General features: G+C 35.2%; 1 protein-coding gene and 1 pseudogene across 3 annotated transcripts in view; one reads left to right on the forward strand and one right to left on the reverse strand.

Annotated features, from left to right (window-relative positions):
• Nucleotides 1-926: 926 nt before the first annotated feature.
• LOC111146920 lies at nucleotides 927-1,159 on the forward strand (annotated as a pseudogene).
• Nucleotides 1,160-15,476: 14,317 nt separating this feature from the next.
• LOC111150640 (serpin family I member 1) overlaps nucleotides 15,477-18,810 on the reverse strand; it is a 71,354-nt gene continuing 68,020 nt past the window's right edge. Inside the window, exons 7-9 of one of the 3 annotated variants that reach the window (XM_022508128.1) lie at nucleotides 17,850-17,936; nucleotides 16,124-16,213; nucleotides 15,477-15,883 (exon numbers count right to left, since the gene is read on the reverse strand). In XM_022508128.1, the coding sequence (XP_022363836.1) occupies nucleotides 15,807-15,883; nucleotides 16,124-16,213; nucleotides 17,850-17,936 (254 nt within the window). In that variant the 3' untranslated portion in view covers nucleotides 15,477-15,806. The remainder of the gene's footprint in view (nucleotides 15,884-16,123; nucleotides 16,214-17,849; nucleotides 17,937-18,810) is intronic. The other 2 variants (XM_022508135.1, XM_022508143.1) reach the window with 2 other exon arrangements.

Below are 18,810 nucleotides of genomic sequence, written 5' to 3' on the forward strand. Positions count from 1 at the left end.
AACATTTTGCAGAAATACAATGAAATGTCATTCAGGAAAGATGTAAGAATGAATGTTTAATATTCTGAAAATATATTTACAATATAATTGTTTTAAATGGTAACAAAAAATATTGTCCCATTTTCCACACAGAGGACTATAGAATACACACCAAAATGTAGACGTGGCTATTTCTGGATGGTAGAATTATGATGGTAGAATAATGAAAATTTCTCCTCTCCTTTTGGTTTGTCACAATTTTTTTAAGTAACATCTTATTTCTATTTTCAATAACTTACTTTTTAAAGTTGTGACATAGTTCAAATATACAGAAGAGTATAAAGGACGATATAATAAACATGTCAGCACTGGAAGTCAAAGTGCCAGGTCTTAATAACATATTATTGTGTCAGTTTCAAAGGTCATGTTTTGTCTTGTCTTGTCTTCACTTTCCTTTCTCCCCCCACCTTTTTGTTATTTTTCAAAATGAAATAAGATTTGTACTTCAAACCACAAGGAAATAAGAAGATCAGGAGTTACCTTCCTACCTTAAATGACTTGAAAAAATTAAGTGATAGGAAACAAGCACATTCTGATATTGGACAAAAGGCTGTCAGCATTGGGACCCTAGAATCACCTCTAAGTTCTGCCTAGAGGTTAATTATTGGTCTATAGTACAGATAGATTTGATATCTTCCTCCCTTGGATGCCATTCTTTGGTCTCATTTCTAGTCTTTCCTCTCCATCTCCACCCTCCGAAATTTGTCATCAGTCCACACAGGTTTTTATATTTTTACTGTGCACATCCATTTAGTACTATATGGTACTTTTATATGTGGCTTAAAATTTTATACAAATGGTATCAGATATGAGTGCGTCAGGTACAGCATTGTAAACAGCATAGCATTTCTCCCTTCCCACCCACTCACCTGCCTGTTGTTCACATGATGGCCCAGGCTATGAAACCACTAGCAAAGAAAGAGGTTTTGTAGTTGTACTTGTGAGTGTTTTTGGAGCACATTTTTTGTTTAATAAGATGAACACAAGCCAAGATTTCAGGCAAACAATAACCAAGAAATTTCTCTTCATCTTGGAAGTTTATTACAAATCCACGAAACAGTCTAGAATGTATAGAGCCAGAGACCAAGATCAAGAAAAATGGTTTAATAGCAAAAATTAGGACCAGTTATCACATCCAGCCTCCCCTCTAAGCTGTTAGAGACCTTTGTGGGGGAGAAGAAGAGGGAGTACACCACATTCTAGACTCTTGGTCCCATGGAACAAAACAAACTTTTCTGGTTTGCCAAGGCTTACAATCATTTCCTATCCACTATGCAAATCCCCTGCTTTTGTTTATTGCTTTCCTTCTGCATTTATTGTTAAAGATTACTGTTTAATTAATAAAAGACTAGGATAAGATGCGGGGAAAGAAATGGTGTCATACTATACGTGTATATATATTTTGCTCAATACTATGTGTTTATGATTTTTTTTCAGATTAATCTGTGAAATTCTGGTTTATTTTCTTTAGCTGATACATACTGTTCTATTGTCTGAATCTGTGATAATTGACTCATCTACCTGTTTTGATGAACACTTAGTTCATGTTTCATACAGTAAGTGGATATTATTTTTAAAAAGTCACAGAAATTATGAAGATTATGAAGCAGTGGTGAAAAATATTACATGATGGATTCAAAAAATATATTTGGCTGTAATATCTTATAGAAATTACCTGATTTTTCCATGAAAAATCAAATACCTATAGATATATTCTCCTTTGGAGATGAACTCTGTTGAAACTCATAGTAACTTAAAATTTTTCATCTTTAATTTTAAAAAACCCTTTACTATCTGAAATACTAAACAGAATTTAAAAGAAAAAACAAAAATCCATTTTAAACTCTGTTATAGAAATTTCCCAGGCAATCACACATCTGGCAAAAAGAAACAGTTTAAGCCTTTTTTAAAGGTCAACTGAATTTTACTGTACAATTCACCACCAAGTTGACACTGAGCCACTGAATGCAAAAATAGGACTAATGCTCAGTCCTCTATCCCAGGGGCCTGGTATGTAAGGGACAGCCAGGAAATATTTATTGAATAAATTGATACTGAATATATTGATTTTTGGCTCGAAGAAAAAGTCCAGGATAGGGCATGTTGGTGTAAAATGTGGAAATAAGGAGTGTGTTTTGTAATAAGGGGTGTGGGCAGAATACATACTTTAAATTTGTATTTTCCTAGAAATCTGAAACATAGGATTATGATAGATCAAAATGGATTCTTGTCTGCCTTGCTGGCCATTTTATTCAATACCTGCTAGATGAAATTAAAGCTCTAATAAAGAAGTATCAGGTGACAGTATATTGACATAAAAATCAACCCTCCCTTAGGAAAGTATAGGTATGTATATATACATATCACTATATACTATAGGCCATCTCTTTATTAGAAATTTCAAAAACTGGTGTTATATTAATTCTTTAAAAAATGAATAGTTTCGATTTTATCATTAATTATTTCTTTGTTGTTTCCATTTATTCTTATTTTCTTCAATATACACTCATATATCTTAACCATATCTCAGGTCACAATTCTTGGCAATTAATGCACAGTGAGCCTCTCTGAAGTATCTTTTATCTTCTGTTAAAATAGTGACTCAAATGGAGAGATAATTTTGAAAGGAAATAAAGCATGTCTAATTAACTGTATAGATGGAACCACTCTTTCAAATGTATTGATTAAAATTTGCTAGAGACAAATTTGTGAAGACATGGCATTATGTTTTGTGCATTTAATTTTCATTTATTTGTTTGCTCCATAATATCTTTGCGTAAAATGGGGCAAATTATGTCATAGCTGTACTGACTGCTTGGTAGTCCTGAGCCCTGGATTCTAACCAATGGCACCACAACCAATAAACAGTTTGGTGCACTGGTTAAGAATGCGGGCTCTGAAGAAGGAGCCCCTAGGACTTACATTTTAGCTGTGTGCCCCTGAGCATGGTATGCAACTGCTTTGAATTTCTTTTGCTCATTCATAAATAGGGGTGAAAATAACACCCGAGATTTTTTTTAAAGATTTTATTTGTTTATTTATTAATTTATTTGACAGAAAGAGACAGACACAGAGCGAGCACAAGCAAGGGGAGCAGGAGAGGGAGAGGGAGAAGCAGACTCCCTGCTGAGCAGGGGGCTTCATCCCAGGACCTTGGGATCATGACCTGAGCTGAAGGCAGACTCTTAACCAACTGAGACACCCAGGCACCCCTCACATTTAGGATTGTTAAGAGGGTGACATGGTACAACATGTGTACATGTGTACAGCTCAATGGCCAGCACATAGAGAGGGCACAGTAAATTCAAGACGATGACAAAGTTGGTAATGATGGATATGTTGGGCAAGCGCTACACTCTCTTTGGGTGTCTGCTTCCTTGACTGTAAAATGCAAGATTGAACCAGGTTCTCTTTAAGAGCAAATGAATCATGGTTGGGTCCCTAGGGGTCACTCCTAGCAGAAAACATCAGTACCTCCATTGCTTTAGAGTAAACTATGCATCCTGGGAGGTCTTTAAATGCAAGTACACAAAAAGAGCAATTCTGTTTTTGAGATGTTTTGCAGGTTAATTTTCCATTGTGTTTGCAGTGCCCATCTATGACTTATATCAAATTCTAGTAGTATTTGAAAAATTTAATTTATTTAAGAAATAAGAAATTAAGAGATTAAATTAATTTCTTTAACTTAGTGAAATATAAAAATGGTCTTGGTTATAGTTGAAACTGCAAAGTCACCACTGAAGGAATAGGTGATTATATTTCTTTCCACTTTCAAAAATTTAAGGTCTGCCTTGTAAACATACACATTCGTAATGGGAAATATATTACTACTTGATATGTTACTCATAGTATTTACTGAGTGTGTCATGATTTTAACAACCTAAAAAATAGAACTATTTATTTTTGAAAACCATTTTAAAAATATATTTCTCAAAGATCATGTTTGATGACCTGTTGCTTTTCTATACTCTCATTAAAAATTATTCTCGGGATGCCTGGGTGGCTCAGTTGGTTAAGTGGCTGCCTTCGGCTCAGGTCACGATCCCAGCGTCCTGGGATAGAATCCCACATCAGGCTCCTTGCTCATCACGGAGCCTGCTTCTCCCTCTGCCACTCTGTCTGCCTGTGTGCTCACTCTCTCTCTCTCTCTCTGACAAGTAAATAAATAAAAAATCTTTAAAAAAATTATTCTCTTTATGTCCTTCTCATTATAGTATTTGGGGCACATAGTTTTGTTTTAGACTATTGCTTTTATGTGTTTGTTTTTGCTTGACATTTTGGGTTTCAGGGCTTCATCTGTTCTGTTTTGAGTTTGAAATTTATTCTCAGAGTTGATTTCACATATTGATAGCTTGAACTCGGTTTATGTCTCTGGGGGAAAGTGCACACAAACCCGCTAAATTGCTTGCAAGTTTTCCCTCATTTGTTCTGTTATCATTTAGAGCTTCCATAGCCTGTTATATTTTCAAAGTATTTTAGCACTGTTTTAATTTGTGTGATGCCTGTGAAATGAGAATGCCATAAATACCCCCAAAGTAGGTTAGTTTATAAAGGATCAGTAAACATCTTGATTTTCAAGGGAAAATAAAGGTCCAAATTAAACACCAGAAATAACAGGTAAATATATTTAAATAAATGCAGTATGAAAACAAATCTAAAGGAAGTGTTCCTTGCAGCAGAGGAAGGGGGAGGCCAATCACAAATGTTATTTTTTAAAAATGCCCTAATAAGGTCCTTTTAAACAGTACCTTTTTGAATGTATTATGTTACTTATAGCACAATGCACAAATCTTGCATTTGCACAGCTCAGTTAATTCTGACAAATATCATACACCTTGCACAGGATCATAACTGCCTCTGTACATGTCCATCTCTCTCCCGGCTCGTTCTACAGCAGTGTAAGCTCTCTTGAGGCTTGGGGTGGAGCCAAGCTCACTGGCTTCTCTGTGCCCCCATAGAGCCAGGTAGATGCTCAATCAATAGTGAATGAATTAATAAATAAATAAGCATTCATTAATAGGATACCCTATTATACTGCCTGGCTGCTTTTCTTAGTGTATCAGACCTGGCAAGAGATGATAAGGTTAAAAGTAGTCAATAGCCCTAGCTGTCTCAGCCTGAAGGGGTGGGAGGCAATCCAGCAGTCAGATCTCTTTTTGAGTGTAGTTCTGAACTCCTCAGAAAGAGAGAGTCAGGAGAAAAAATGCAATGTCCTGGGGCAGACTGGTCCAGGAAACAAAAGGCTGCTTCAAGTATTTGGTTCTCATAGTTGGAAGCAGAGAAGCGGCAAAAATCTAATCAGTAGTTGACTGGCTGGGCCTGTGCAAGGGGGCTGATGAAGGGGCCAGCCTTTGGAAAGGTGGCTCAGTGGGTTAAGCTTCTGCCTTCAGCTCAGGTCATGATCTCAGGGTCCTAGGATCGAGTCCCACATCGGGACTGGCATCTCTGCTCAGCAGGGAGCCCATCCCCACCCCCTTCTCTCTGCCTGCCTCCATGCCTGCTTGTGATCTCTCTCTCTCTGTATCAAATAAATGAACAAAATATTTTAAAAAAAGAAAAAAAAATCCCTCCTGAAAATAAGGTCCTGCATTATTTAGCCTCTCAGTACAGCCTCTCAGAGAGCAACCATTTAGAATACATGTGTCTGCTATTGGGGACCACACTGTTACCTAGGATAAGTGTATTAGTGTCTTATTTTAGTAAAAAGTCAGGGGAGAAAAGTGGAAAAAAGGGAAAAAGCATATAGCATACCTACGGGAAGAAATTGGTCATGTATGTATGTGCTCAGAGAAGCCACAGTAGGCTAACTGCCATAATAAAAAGATTTGACTTTAGCTACTTAGCTATACAAGTTGACAAGTTGTAGTGTTTGCTCATGCACTGGTTAAATGAATGTTCTTGGTCTCACGGCTCTCTTGGACACCTTTACTGCAAGTGGCAACTCAGAAACCCAGGCCCTTTTCCTGCTTGGAGTCCTTCTAGCTCCTCGGGCTGAGCCCCTCTCCAGACATTCTATATCCAGCTAATAGGTGAGGGGAGAGAAGGAGGTAGAGGATAATAAAATGACACACATATGTCCACTCACATATCTTTGGCCAGAATTTACTTAGTTGTACCCAACCGCAGAGTAAGCTGGGATATGCTGTGTGCCCAGGAGAAAAAGGAACTAGTGGTGAAAGGCTATGTTTATTATTTTATTTTATTTTGTTTTATTTAATTTTATTTTATTTTGCCACAGGGCTGGGTCTGTCTTTTCCCTTCCTATCAACTGTTAGGTTTGTTTTTAATTACTCGTTTGTACTTTAGGACCACCTTTGCCCATTTCCCCCACTCTCCACTTCTGGCCTCTGGCAACCACCCATCCATTCTCTACTTCTATAAGTTCAGTTTTTCTAGTTTCCACATATGAGATCATACAGTATTAGTCTTTCTCCAACTTATCTCACTTAGCATGATGCCTTCAAGGTCCATCCATGTTATTGCAAATGGCAAACTTTCCTTCTTCTTTATGGCTAAATAACATTCCATTGTGTTTACATTCCACATCTTCCTTATCCATTCATCCATTGTGGACCCTTAGTTTGTTTCCATGCCTTGGCCATTATAAATAATGCTTCAGTGGACATACAGATACAGATAGCTCTTTGAGATAGGGATTTTAATTCTTTTGCATATTTATTCAGAAGTGGGATTGCTGGATCATATGGTAGTTCTGTTTTTAACTTTTTGAGGAATCACCATACTGTTTTCCATAATGGCTGCACCAATTTAAATTCCTACCAACAGTGTACATGAGTTCTCTTTCCTCTACATCCTTGCCAACACTTGCTATTTCTTGTCTTTTTTCTGAAAGCCATTCTGACAGGTATAAATGATATTTCGCTGTGGATTTGATTTGCATTTCCCCAATGATTACTGATATTGAGTACCTTTTTATGAGCTATTGGCTGTGTGCATGCTTTCTTTGGAAAAATGTCTATTCAGTTTCTCTGCCTATTTTGTGTGTGTGTGTGTGTGTGTGTGTGTGTGTATTACATATAAATGCATATATATAGAATTGGTTTTTTAAAAAGGCTTATCTGTTTAGAGAGGTGGGGGAGGGGCAGGGGAAGAGGGAAAGAGAGTTCAAGCAGATTCCACAACGCTGAGATCATGACCTGAGCTGAAACCAAGAATTGGCTGCCCAAATGACTATACCACCCAAACACCTCTCCAATTGTTTTTAAATTAAAAAAAAAAAAAATCCAATTCTCTGAAGCAAATGTCTTCTGTTTGACAATAGCTAAAACTTTTACTTTAAGAAGAAGCCATACCAAGTATTGGGCCAGACCAAAGAAGCCGGTTGGGGTTTCAGGGTGGATAAGAATGACTTGGGTTGGGTTTGGGTTGCCAATATGTGAGTTTGTGCTCCAAATAACAAAAAAGCTGTGCAAAGAATAGAAACAACACCAGATGTAGATGTTTGGGCACAATATTCTGTACGTCCCTTGTAGAAGTTATCCAAGAGGTGGTGGTCCTAGTGACACTCTTAGATGGAGATCTACCCAAGCCTGGAAGAGCATTAGGATGTCAGCTTGTTCCTGTCCATTCTCAGCCAGGTCAGTGCCCAGTAAAAGCTTAGATGTCTAAGTTCTGGCATGAAAATTCTTTCTGTGCTAGAACAAGAATAATCTCCCTTACCTAGGAGTAAGCATCAAGGCCATCAATGCCTGTACTAAGATTCCTCACAGATAGTTCTAACTGTGCCCTATCACATGTGAGAAGTCATTTTCCTAACTCTAGAGACTATGTTGGGGGGGTGTCTAAAAATGCTTTACTAATGGGGAGAGAACTTCTAGCTGACAAGATAAACTCATGGGCTTTACTGTATCTTTATTAGCCATCAAAGTGATTCATTAAATCTTTTCCTTCCTCACGACTAGTGAGTAAGCACTGGGTAAGCACCATTTTTAGCAGTAAGTAATGTGCAAAAGCAAACAAGTATAGAATTCAATATAAATATGCAGCCACAGCAGTATTACTTTAGAAAACACCTCTTTAGAAATGTTTTCTATCTTCAAGTAAATAATTTCTTACATTTCTTTCATGTTAGCAATGTCATGCAAATTACAAAATGGTTGGTTTGATTAGTTAAGTTAATGTATCAAGCTGAAAAGAAAACTGAAATCATGCATTTTGTCAGGTTTTCTTTTGGTACAGAGAAAATAAATCAGCATATCAAGAGGAAAAATAACCACCTGAAGATCTTTGTTGCCTTCTCTTTGGGGTTTCTATAGAACCAGACATCCTTAGCCCCCGTCTAAAGAACTCATTATATTATCTATATCCCAGCTGCACCCAATATGAGCTTCTATCCTAATGTCATCTGCTAATACAGTTGCCTTTTTCAGCTAGGTTTCAAGGGCTTTAGGAGTCTGTTGGCTCTGTGTCTAATTCGTCTTTCTATCTTTAGTGTATGATAAAGTAATAATCCTTAAGTGAATACATATGGAAAAACTTTAGTAAAAGGAAAACTGATAACCAAAGTTACAGATAGCAAAGGCTTTTACATACCTACTTATAAGGATTTCCTTTTTGAAATGTTTTCATGTAGACATTTTTTTCTTTTTTTTAAGTAAGGGGCAATTTTTAAAAAGTTGCCTTCAAATCCATGTATGCCATGCAATCAGTCTCTTGTAATTATCAACTAAGGACTCTGAATATGACATTATTTTACACATTCAGAGACACAGTAGAGATTCCTTTCATAAATGATATGTTATTCTCTCTACCAGGTAATGGTAGAGAGTGGTAATGGTAAGTAATGGTAAAAGTGATCTTGAAAGAACCGCCTAAACACTTTGCCCCATGATTTTGTCACTATAGTTGAAGTAGATTTATAGATTCCCCTTTCATCTGTGTGCTTTGACTATAGGACAGTAATCAGAAAAAGACTTTCAATGGGGAAATTAACAAGAATGGGCAGTTCATTTACTATTTGTGTCTCAAGTACATTACCAAGCAAGATTTTTCTTTTCCTTTTTTTTTTTTTTTAATGGCCCAAACTGTTTTTCTCACAATTTTATGTCCATTTTGGCTGGCAATGAAAACTTTCATAGACATCAAGGACAACATAGAATGGGTCTAATGAGCTTCTACTGGATCTTTAACCTGGAGTTTTTATTTCCAAAGAATGCAAAGTAGTATTCCACTTCAAATCTGAATCAGAAATAGGCTAGATGGAATTGTGTCATGAAATGAAGATGATTTTTTTTTTTCAAAAGAGAAGCTTCTTACTTGGTTCTGTAAGAGTTGCCATTTAATGCCAGGGGTTCACGCCAGGATGCAGTTTTGTGTAGATCTGAAAAGATGGTCTGTAATGTTAGCAACTGTGTTGTATCTATTGTGAGGGTTTTTCACCTAACCTCTTTAAACATTGAAATAAAAGCGATTATTACCTTATCCATTTATTAGGATTACAGTGACATCTTGTGGCATATCATTTTCCCTTTTAAAACTTTCCCAGGTAAATCTCTAATACTTTAGTTCTTGTTAAAGAATTTTGGCACTATGAATGTAATTTATACTGGTGAAAAAAATTCAGAAATTGCTACTGGAAGTAGAAGCCAAATGAACAAAATACATTTCACTTCATTTGATTCAAGTAAATATTTTTGAATAATTTCAATTGGAAAGATAGCATATTTTAAAGATTAAGATCTAACGTTTATTTTAAAGTTTCTTCCACTGGTATCATTATGACATAGGAAACACTCTAGAAAATTGGCTTCAGTGTAATCCATGTAAAGACAATGAAATTAAAAATTTAAAGTCTGCTGCTAAGGAAGTATTGTGTGATCATAGCTTCTGCAAATCGTTAGACCAGCTAATTAAAACAACCTTATTGGAGAAAAGATTCTTATTGAACGAGAAGAAAATTTTGCAGGGCAAAATGAAACCTCAGCAATTTAAACCTGATCGTTATCAGCTTCTTCATGGACTGCCTCTAATGAGCATGAACAGTATGTAAAGTGAGAATGTTATTAAGCCACATTAAGAGAGGTAATTTTTTTAAAAGACAAACTGGATTCAACATTCCCAGCCCTTCCCCTGCCCTCATCACACAGATACGTTTTGGTTATTAATGTTCACCTCTATGTGACAAAGACCAGAAACAATCTTCTTTCAGATATTTTTTTAATGACCAAGTTTAGTTCACTCTAGGTACTGCAGAGTCATTTTGTGGAGAGCAAATTACCATTTGCAAGAAGCTTGTGAATATTTGCTTTTCTACTTCTTGCTTTCCTCCCTCACTTACTCCCTCCCCTCTTTGAATCTGAACTTCTACACAACTCTTCTAATAGCCGATGAAGGCACTCTTTTGGAAATTATAGGTGGAAATTATATACATATTATATTATATACAATTATATACATATTATATACATATAGTATTAATAATATACATATAATATTAATTATATACAAATTATATACATATTATATACACATATAATAGGAAATTATATACATTTCCACCTGCTATGTACTTTAATAAATGTGATTCCTTCACAAGTGCCAAGGTGAATATTTTATCCAATTCAAGACATAAATTGTAAGACACTCCTTTGTTTTATGTGCTACTAAGGAAGAAAAAAATCACTCAGTTAAACTGTGGCACATTGACTAGAGTAATTGTTTATTTTAAACTCATTCAAAACATTAAATATGTCTTTTAGACTTATTTAAATAAATTTTATTGTGTGTCATAGTTATGTACATTTTTAAATGAAAATATGCAAAATCAATGCAAAGCAAAGCAAAATACAATGTTTCTACAACAGAGTCCAAATCCAAGTCACTTCCTGTTCAGTGCTTGATGTCTGCTTTGCCCACACTGTTGTCCTCCATGACCCTAAGAGCATTGGTGACACAGTCATGCCCAGCCTGCAGTTTCTGTCTCTAGAACTTTCTTCTAAGCTATTGACAACTATTCTACAAATTTCGAAACTGGCGCTTTATCTTACAAGAAAAAAATCAATGAAAGGTTTTTAGACAATAATCAGGATTTACAATGCATCCTCAAATAGTCATTATGGTTTGTTCTCAAATAGTTTGCTGACTGAAAAGCCAAGGGATTACAGTTAGACGATCGTCATGCAACAAGATTACTCCATGCACAATCAATGCCATCTATGTCATGGCTGCCACCTTTACCAACCATTGTGAGACACTATCGATCACTCCATTTTTGTATCTGTTGAAATGTGAGAAATTATGTGCCTTAGAAGATCTGCAATATGAGATTGTTAATGCTAATAGCTAGCCTTCCATGAGTGACTAATATGTGTCAAATTATATTCCTCATGCATAGTATATCATTTAATCCTAATACAACCCTATGAAGTAGATGTTAACTATTTGAAAGGATAGATTATACAACTTGTTCCAAAGACAGATATCTAGTAAGTGGCAGATCTGGTGTTTAAACTTGGTTCCCTCCCATATCACAGCCTGTGTTTCTTCCATAGCTATCTGGTTATAAATATTTAAGCAGAAAACACCAGAAAGGGGGGGGTCACTCAATCATAGAGAAAACGATAATCTCTCCATCAGCAATTTTCTTTGAATAACAGACAGAGCAAAGAGCAATTGTGTGAACAAATGTCAGACTTATGTATCCATGAATTATCACAAAACTTTCAGAAAAAGAGAGATGAAACATTAATGTGTATCCTATTTGAGGAAGAGAAAAAAACTGCTACATCAGCTGGAAGCTGTGATGACTGCTGAAGAAACATTTTCTGGAATATGCCATATGTCACACATAACCACTTTATTTCTCCCCAGTTAAACAAAAAACTCTGCAATTTTCAAATAGAGGAAAAGTTCATCTATACTTAATGTATAATAAAGAGTGTATCTGGACTAAGGACAGTACTTGTTTTATCTGCACTGGTATTATTTGCATTAATTAAACATCCTTTTCACAAATACATGGATCTTTGTCTCACCAAAATCAGAAGCTGGTATGAACAGGATGCACTGTTAGCTCTTAGCTTATTAATGTTAAACCATCTCCTATACACTGAATCAAAGTAATTAACAGAAAATACACAAACTGACTCTTCTGTGGAAATCTCTCTCCTTGTCTTCATGAGAGACAGATTTTTTTCCCATAAGCTATTTTTATGTGCATGTCGAGGCTTCAACATTCCTTCAAGAATAACTTTGTTGGCAGACATGAAACAAAGCGGCTGGGCTAAGTATCATATTCTCCATGTTTGCACTCAGAAGAAAGCACAGGAAAAGAGCTCCTTGACATTGGTCTTGGCAATAATTTTTTGGCTGTGACACTATAAAAACACAGGCAGCAAAAGCAAAAATGACATGTGGGACTACATCAAATTAAAAAGCTTTAGCACAGCAAAGGAAATCAACAAAATGAAAAGGCAACCTACAAAATGGGAGAAAATACATGCAAATCACATATATGATAAATGGTTAATATCTAAAATATCTCCAAAGGAAACAAAATCTAGTATCTTGAAGAAATATCTATTCCCCTGTTTGTTGCAACATTATTCATAATAACCGAGATATGGAAGCAATCTAAGTATCCATTGATGCATGAATAAAGAAAATGTAATATATATATTCCTTTGTGATATATGTACATATACATATATACACAAATATACAAAAGAATATTATTCAGCCATAAAAAAGAAGGAAATCCTGCCATTTGCAACAGCATGGATGAATCTGCAGGACACTATGACTGAGTGAAACAACCCAAATAAAGACAGACAAAGATTGTATGATCTCTTTCATAATGTGGAATCTTAAAAAAAAATAAGCATGGTGACTGTAGTTAAGAATACTATATTGTATGCTTGAAATTTGCTAAGAGAATAAATCTTCTCAACACACACACACACACACACACACACAGAAAGGTAAGATATCATGGATGCATTTTTGGTAATCATTTCATACTGTATATGTATATGAAATCTCATTGTACACTTGAAATATATACAATTTTGTCAATTATACCTCAGGAAAGCTAGAAAGATTTAAAATAAAAGCAAAAGATATATAATTGTTATTGATTTCTTCCCAAAGTATATATTCAAAGAGAAAGAAATTTCCATAAGTTGTGTATAATGTGTGTGTGCGTGTGTGTGTGATCAACTACACTTTTGAAAGGAAACGGAACTGAACTATGTGATGTTACCTTTTTAATAGAACAGAAGATATTAAAGAAATTATAAACAAAGTCAAACAATAGGAAAAACCTGGTACTATCAAGTATTCTATTTTTATGCATTCCACAAACATGCTAATAACAAGGCAGAATCCATTTTAATTTAAGGGACATCTAAATTGTATTGAAATATTTTAAGGTAAACATCATGGATGATAGAGTTTAATCTTATATCAGCTAGTAAAAATTGCATTTGGTGTGTTATAAAATTCATATGCTTGTCTAATGATGTTTACTCTTCCTTACAGGTAACTCCTTTAGCTGACTGATGGACATACAGATATAGCAATATATGTAACGTTTAACTAGTAGTGATAAGGTAACGAAGAATATCACAAACTCTGAATAACAATACTGAATCAACATCAGTTAGCCCAATCTGCATACATTATAAATGAAAACAAGAGCACTGTTCTACAATAACCTCAGCCTTATGAAAAAACTATAAGTCTTCTGAAAATATAAGCTGTAAATGATTCAGTGTTAAGTATTGTGTCCTCAGGTATTCATAAATATTTTTGTGCACATTGCCTATAAATGTCTCTATATTTTTAAATAATATATTTCAAGTGTTCTAATATGCACCGGAAGTCTGCATTTTTCCATAGTATATACATGAAAAAAGAAACTTTAGAATAAAACCATTTTTCTCTTTTTGTGTACGGGCACTGCATTTTTAACGTAGACTCAAATCTCTCCAAGTTGTGTGAGTATTATACATCTTCTCTGTTTCTATATATAAAAGTACCAAACATGCAAACCTTATGTTACGGGGAGTTCTGATACTGAGTCCGTGTACCAATAGCAATCACAACACCTGGGAGTTTGTGAGAAATGCAGAATTTCAGGTCCCACCCCAGACCTACTAAATGAGAATCTGCATTTTGAATAGAATCACCAGGTTACTCCCTTACACACAGAGTTTAAGACGCTCCGATACTTTAGGATACTTTATTGATTGGTCTAATTTTCTATAAATTAACCATATTGAAACAACTACTATATAAGTAAGCATTCCATGTGTATCCTTTATTTTTGTGACATTTAAGATTTAGCATGTAACAAGCTCACCAAGGGAACTTGTTTTTAACAAGTTTTTAACATAGATTTTCAAGCTTTTTCCCAGAGCTTAGAATTCAGTAGGTCTGGGGTCAAGGCTGGTTTCCCCCAAACAATCACTCCCCTGAACAGAATTAAAGTAGTAATAATATCAGTTCTTGTTGATGGCTCCAAATCATAGCAAAATACCTAACACACAGGATAGTTACATGCAAATTGTTTCTGTTAAGTTCCAAAAATGTTTCAAACTTTTTCTGCAACTATTAATCATAGAATCAAAAATATGCCAAATGGGCCTGGTTCCGTTCATGGAACCTGCTGAAATCATTCTCCCTCAGCTCCTTCCCCCACCCATACCCTGGCCCCAAGGAATATCATTATCTCAGCCAAAGGATGACTAAGTCATTCACTGGAGACCTTAAGAAGTGGGCAGTGACCCCGCTGGAATCAACTACTTCTTGCACTAGGAAAAAAGATGAGTATATCCTGCAAAATACTCAATATATTCTCTAGAGGACCCAAACACAAATGCATCCTAGAGCCACCAGGTGACCAATGGGAGAAACCAGGACTGTGATACCCTAATTACATTCAAGTTCAAAACATAAAAACCTTCCACAAGGACAAACAAGAACATCTCCGAGGGCAGCATTCAGCCCCTGACATGCCAGTTTACAGTATCTGCACTAGCACGATTTTTCTCATTAATTTTCTGGTGACTTATGGAAGGGCATATTTTTATTATTAATTTGCTCATAAGGCTTATTTGGGGACTCTCGGGAACTTTGTTATAATTTGGATTTTACTTGGAGCACCAAAACATGGTGATATACCAGGTTTCTAATCTATATCAGGCTGCTGAAGTGCAGTGGGTTTTTAAAGACATAGTAAATAAGCTATAGCCATAAGCTAGGGGTTTGCATAGTCCTATTTTTTCTATCAAGTTTTATTATAGAGCCTACAGAAGATGTTCAGTTTACATTCTTTTATACCACACTATATACCGTCTTCAGAGAAATAACAATTCTATTTTGGGGGACTGCTTGTCTTCATCTGACTTGTTATTGCTTTCTTATGGTAAGTGTAATACTGCTAATTGACTTCACTGCTTTGCTTCTGCATGATTATGAAAGATTTACGATGTCCCAAAAATCACCATTTCCAAAGTTTACCTAGAAGTATCCTTATAGTACAACTTGTGAAATGAAAACAGAGTTGTTCACATGATCAATATGTACTTTTATTTTAAATACCAGCACAATAGACACAATGACACCATAGGACTATTACCTCAATGATACTGATAACATTCCTTGACAAGTTGGCTTATAATTTACATACATTGTTTTATCTGGAACTATTTTTAAATATTATCATAAGATACACTGTAAGACACAAATCTTAAATACACCAGTTGCAAACATAACACGTTTAGTTACTATTTTGCATATGAAATGATTTAAAGTTCCTCAAAATCATGTCCACTTGTGTTCATTGTTTCAGGATGCATGACTCGTCCCATGAACAAGACCGTACCTGCGTTGGGGTGGAAGTGAACAAAACAGGGTGTGAACAAAAAAGTGGGATATTTACTTTCCTTCTTGCTGACAATTAGCAGTGTTCTAAAAATAAAAATATAAATAATTCTTTTTAAAAAATCATTTGAATATTAGACATGATCTGATAAGTAATGTGGAAAAAAATGCTCTCTCTTTTTTAAAAAAAATTATCTCTTTTTGGCCTATAAATAAAGTCCCATTCTTATAACAGACTTACCTGTTCTCCTGTTCCTGATAAGAAAGAAAAATGGATGGTCGACAATAACTTGCGGATACAGCACAGCCATCCTACTAATTGCAATCATTCCTATAGTGCAGAGAGAAAGTAATTACATGTCTGTGGATGTGCAGAGACTAATGAGTAATTTCTCCAACACCATCTATATTTAATGCAAAGGCAACAATTTACAGGAAACAAAATTTTAAAGACTTAGAGAAAAAATTATGAAGGTGACAACATTTCTACTTGATCTTTAAACACATCACACACACACACACACACACACACACACACACACACACACACACAAAGTTTCCTACCTCCAATCCACCAAAAATACTAGAAAAATTTATTGTGCTTCTTACAAAACTTTTATTCTCCGTTTCAGATAAATATATATGGCTTTACTAAAATGACCTTTGAACTAAGGAAAGGGGGAGAATTAACAAACACCCCCAAACAAACAAACAAACAAAAAACCAAGTTTCTTTATATTCCCAGATCATTATTTCCTTTTGTCTAAAATGGGGATTTTTACATACTTCTAGTAAGTGGCCAGAATGGCAGTGATTAAAGGGAAAAAGCAGCAGTAAGAGAAGCATGATGTTTCTTATGGCTGGGAAACTGAATTCCCTTGAGATCCTTATTATGGGATAATCATTTTATACTTGCTGCAGGGTGATTCATTATAAGGAAAAGGTCAAGATTAAATTATGTAAGATTTTAGGCTTTCCTGATGCCCAAGACTACTGTGTTTCTATTTCCTCCTGAAAACACTGTTTTAACTGGTGATATCCTTTTAGTGGACAAATTTATGCAGAAGTTTAAAAAAATGATAGGTTCCGTTTTGCCAGAGGAAGGAAAAATCCTACTAAAATTTGAACATAGCAGTGGAACATGAGATTGAAACACACTCAAAGAAATAAATGGGAAAAAATGTCATTGGAAAAAATCATTCTCATTTAACTGGGGAAATCAAAACATTCAAAATAATCAAGGACATTTAACATTTTGCTTTGAACATGTGATTTAGGTCAAAATTTTAGAATTATTTATTTAAAATTATTTTACCAGCATTATTCAGTTAAAATTACTTAAAATTATTTATTATGTCTTGTTTATGTGGGTGCTTTTAAAAAAGCAAGACTTTTGACAAAATTAAGAACTAGTTTCCAGGAGGGCCTGGGTGACTCAGTTGGTTAAGTGTCTGCCTTCGGCTCAGGTCATGATCTCAGGGTCCTGGGATCCAGCCCCGTTGGGCTCCCTGCTCAGGAGGGAGTCTGCTTCTCCCTCTCCCTTTGCCCCTCTCCCCCACTTGCATTCTCTCTCTCTATCTCAAATAAATAAATAAAATCTTAAAAAAAAGAACTAGTGTCCACAAGTAATTAGGTAAGAAGAAGAATGTTTAAATGGGTGATGAGAAAATATCTAAAATATTTAAACAGGCAGCACAGCAGGGAAATCTATTCTACAGAGCCACCAATGTCCTCCTGCCTCTCATTAGAGTTACTCTGTATTGGGGCACTGGAGTTAAGTGCACGCTTCATGTCCTATTTAGAAAATTCTAGCTGATTCAGCATTAGCTTGACTTCTAAGAGCAGAGTCAGTATTTTTTAGCTTCATTGTAAAAATGACCCCCAACCCCCACCCAAGATGGTTTTAAAGATACAAATCAAAAAAAAAAAAAAAAGTGAGAACATTGTAGAAAATGATAACTTGGGACCTGAGGTTGCAGCAGCTTCTGAGCCTTCTTCATTAACCTCGAGGAAGGACTTGTGAATTGCTTTGGAAAGGAAAATCTCCTTATTATCTGCAGAAAAAGAAAAAAAAAGAGAGAGAGAGAGAGAGAAAAGAAGCATTTCTTCAGTATCAGAAATAGAGGAGCCTTTTACTCTTTATTTAAACAGCTTTGGAAAATGTGACTTAAGGCACTGATTCTAAAATAGAAGAGATAATGTCAGATTATATTATGATTTCAGAGAAGCCTTGAAGATGTGTTTTCTGATTTGTTCTTGTTTTATATTCTCTTGTTAATGTTTCCCTTCATTTTTATTGGTAATTTTCCCATTGTTTATTTCTTATATTGCCAGAGAAAGCAGAAATGTGGCTCTGTTTTTAATAGCAACTTCAAATTAGTTCATAACTCAAGATAAAAACATCTCAAACATTTGCACTCTAATCTGAAATTTTAAAGCACAAAATGAAGAAAACAGGTAGAAATCCACACATAACCAGAGTACGAAATTTTTAAAAATTTGTATCTCTAATTACTGTGATAATAGAAATATTCTTGGCAAAGAAAAACAAAATTGACTTTTAGATTATAGAAAAGTGAATAGAAAAAAGTTACTTTCCATTCCAGTTAATTGGCTTATCTGAGGATTCACAAACATGCTTTATCCTAAAGTCAGAGGAAAGAACACATTTTCAGTGTTGGGAAGGCTTTTTCCCTTAGAGTTGTCTTTTATGTATGCTTACTTTTAAATTAATGGCTGTTATAGGCTGAATTGTGTTCTCTCAAAATTTATGTGTTGAAGTTCTAGCTCCCAAGACTTCAGAATATGACTGTATGTGTGTATGTATTTAAGATTTCATTTATTTATTTGACAGAGGGAGGCGTAGCAAGAGAGGGAACACAAGCAGGGGGAGTGAGAGAGGAAGAAGCAGGCTTCCCGCCAAGCAGA

The sequence above is a fragment of the Enhydra lutris genome, unplaced genomic scaffold, assembly GCF_002288905.1.
Source record: "Enhydra lutris kenyoni isolate GAN:26980312 unplaced genomic scaffold, ASM228890v2 scaffoldscaffold2, whole genome shotgun sequence".
NCBI classification, from domain to species: Eukaryota; Metazoa; Chordata; class Mammalia; order Carnivora; family Mustelidae; genus Enhydra; species Enhydra lutris.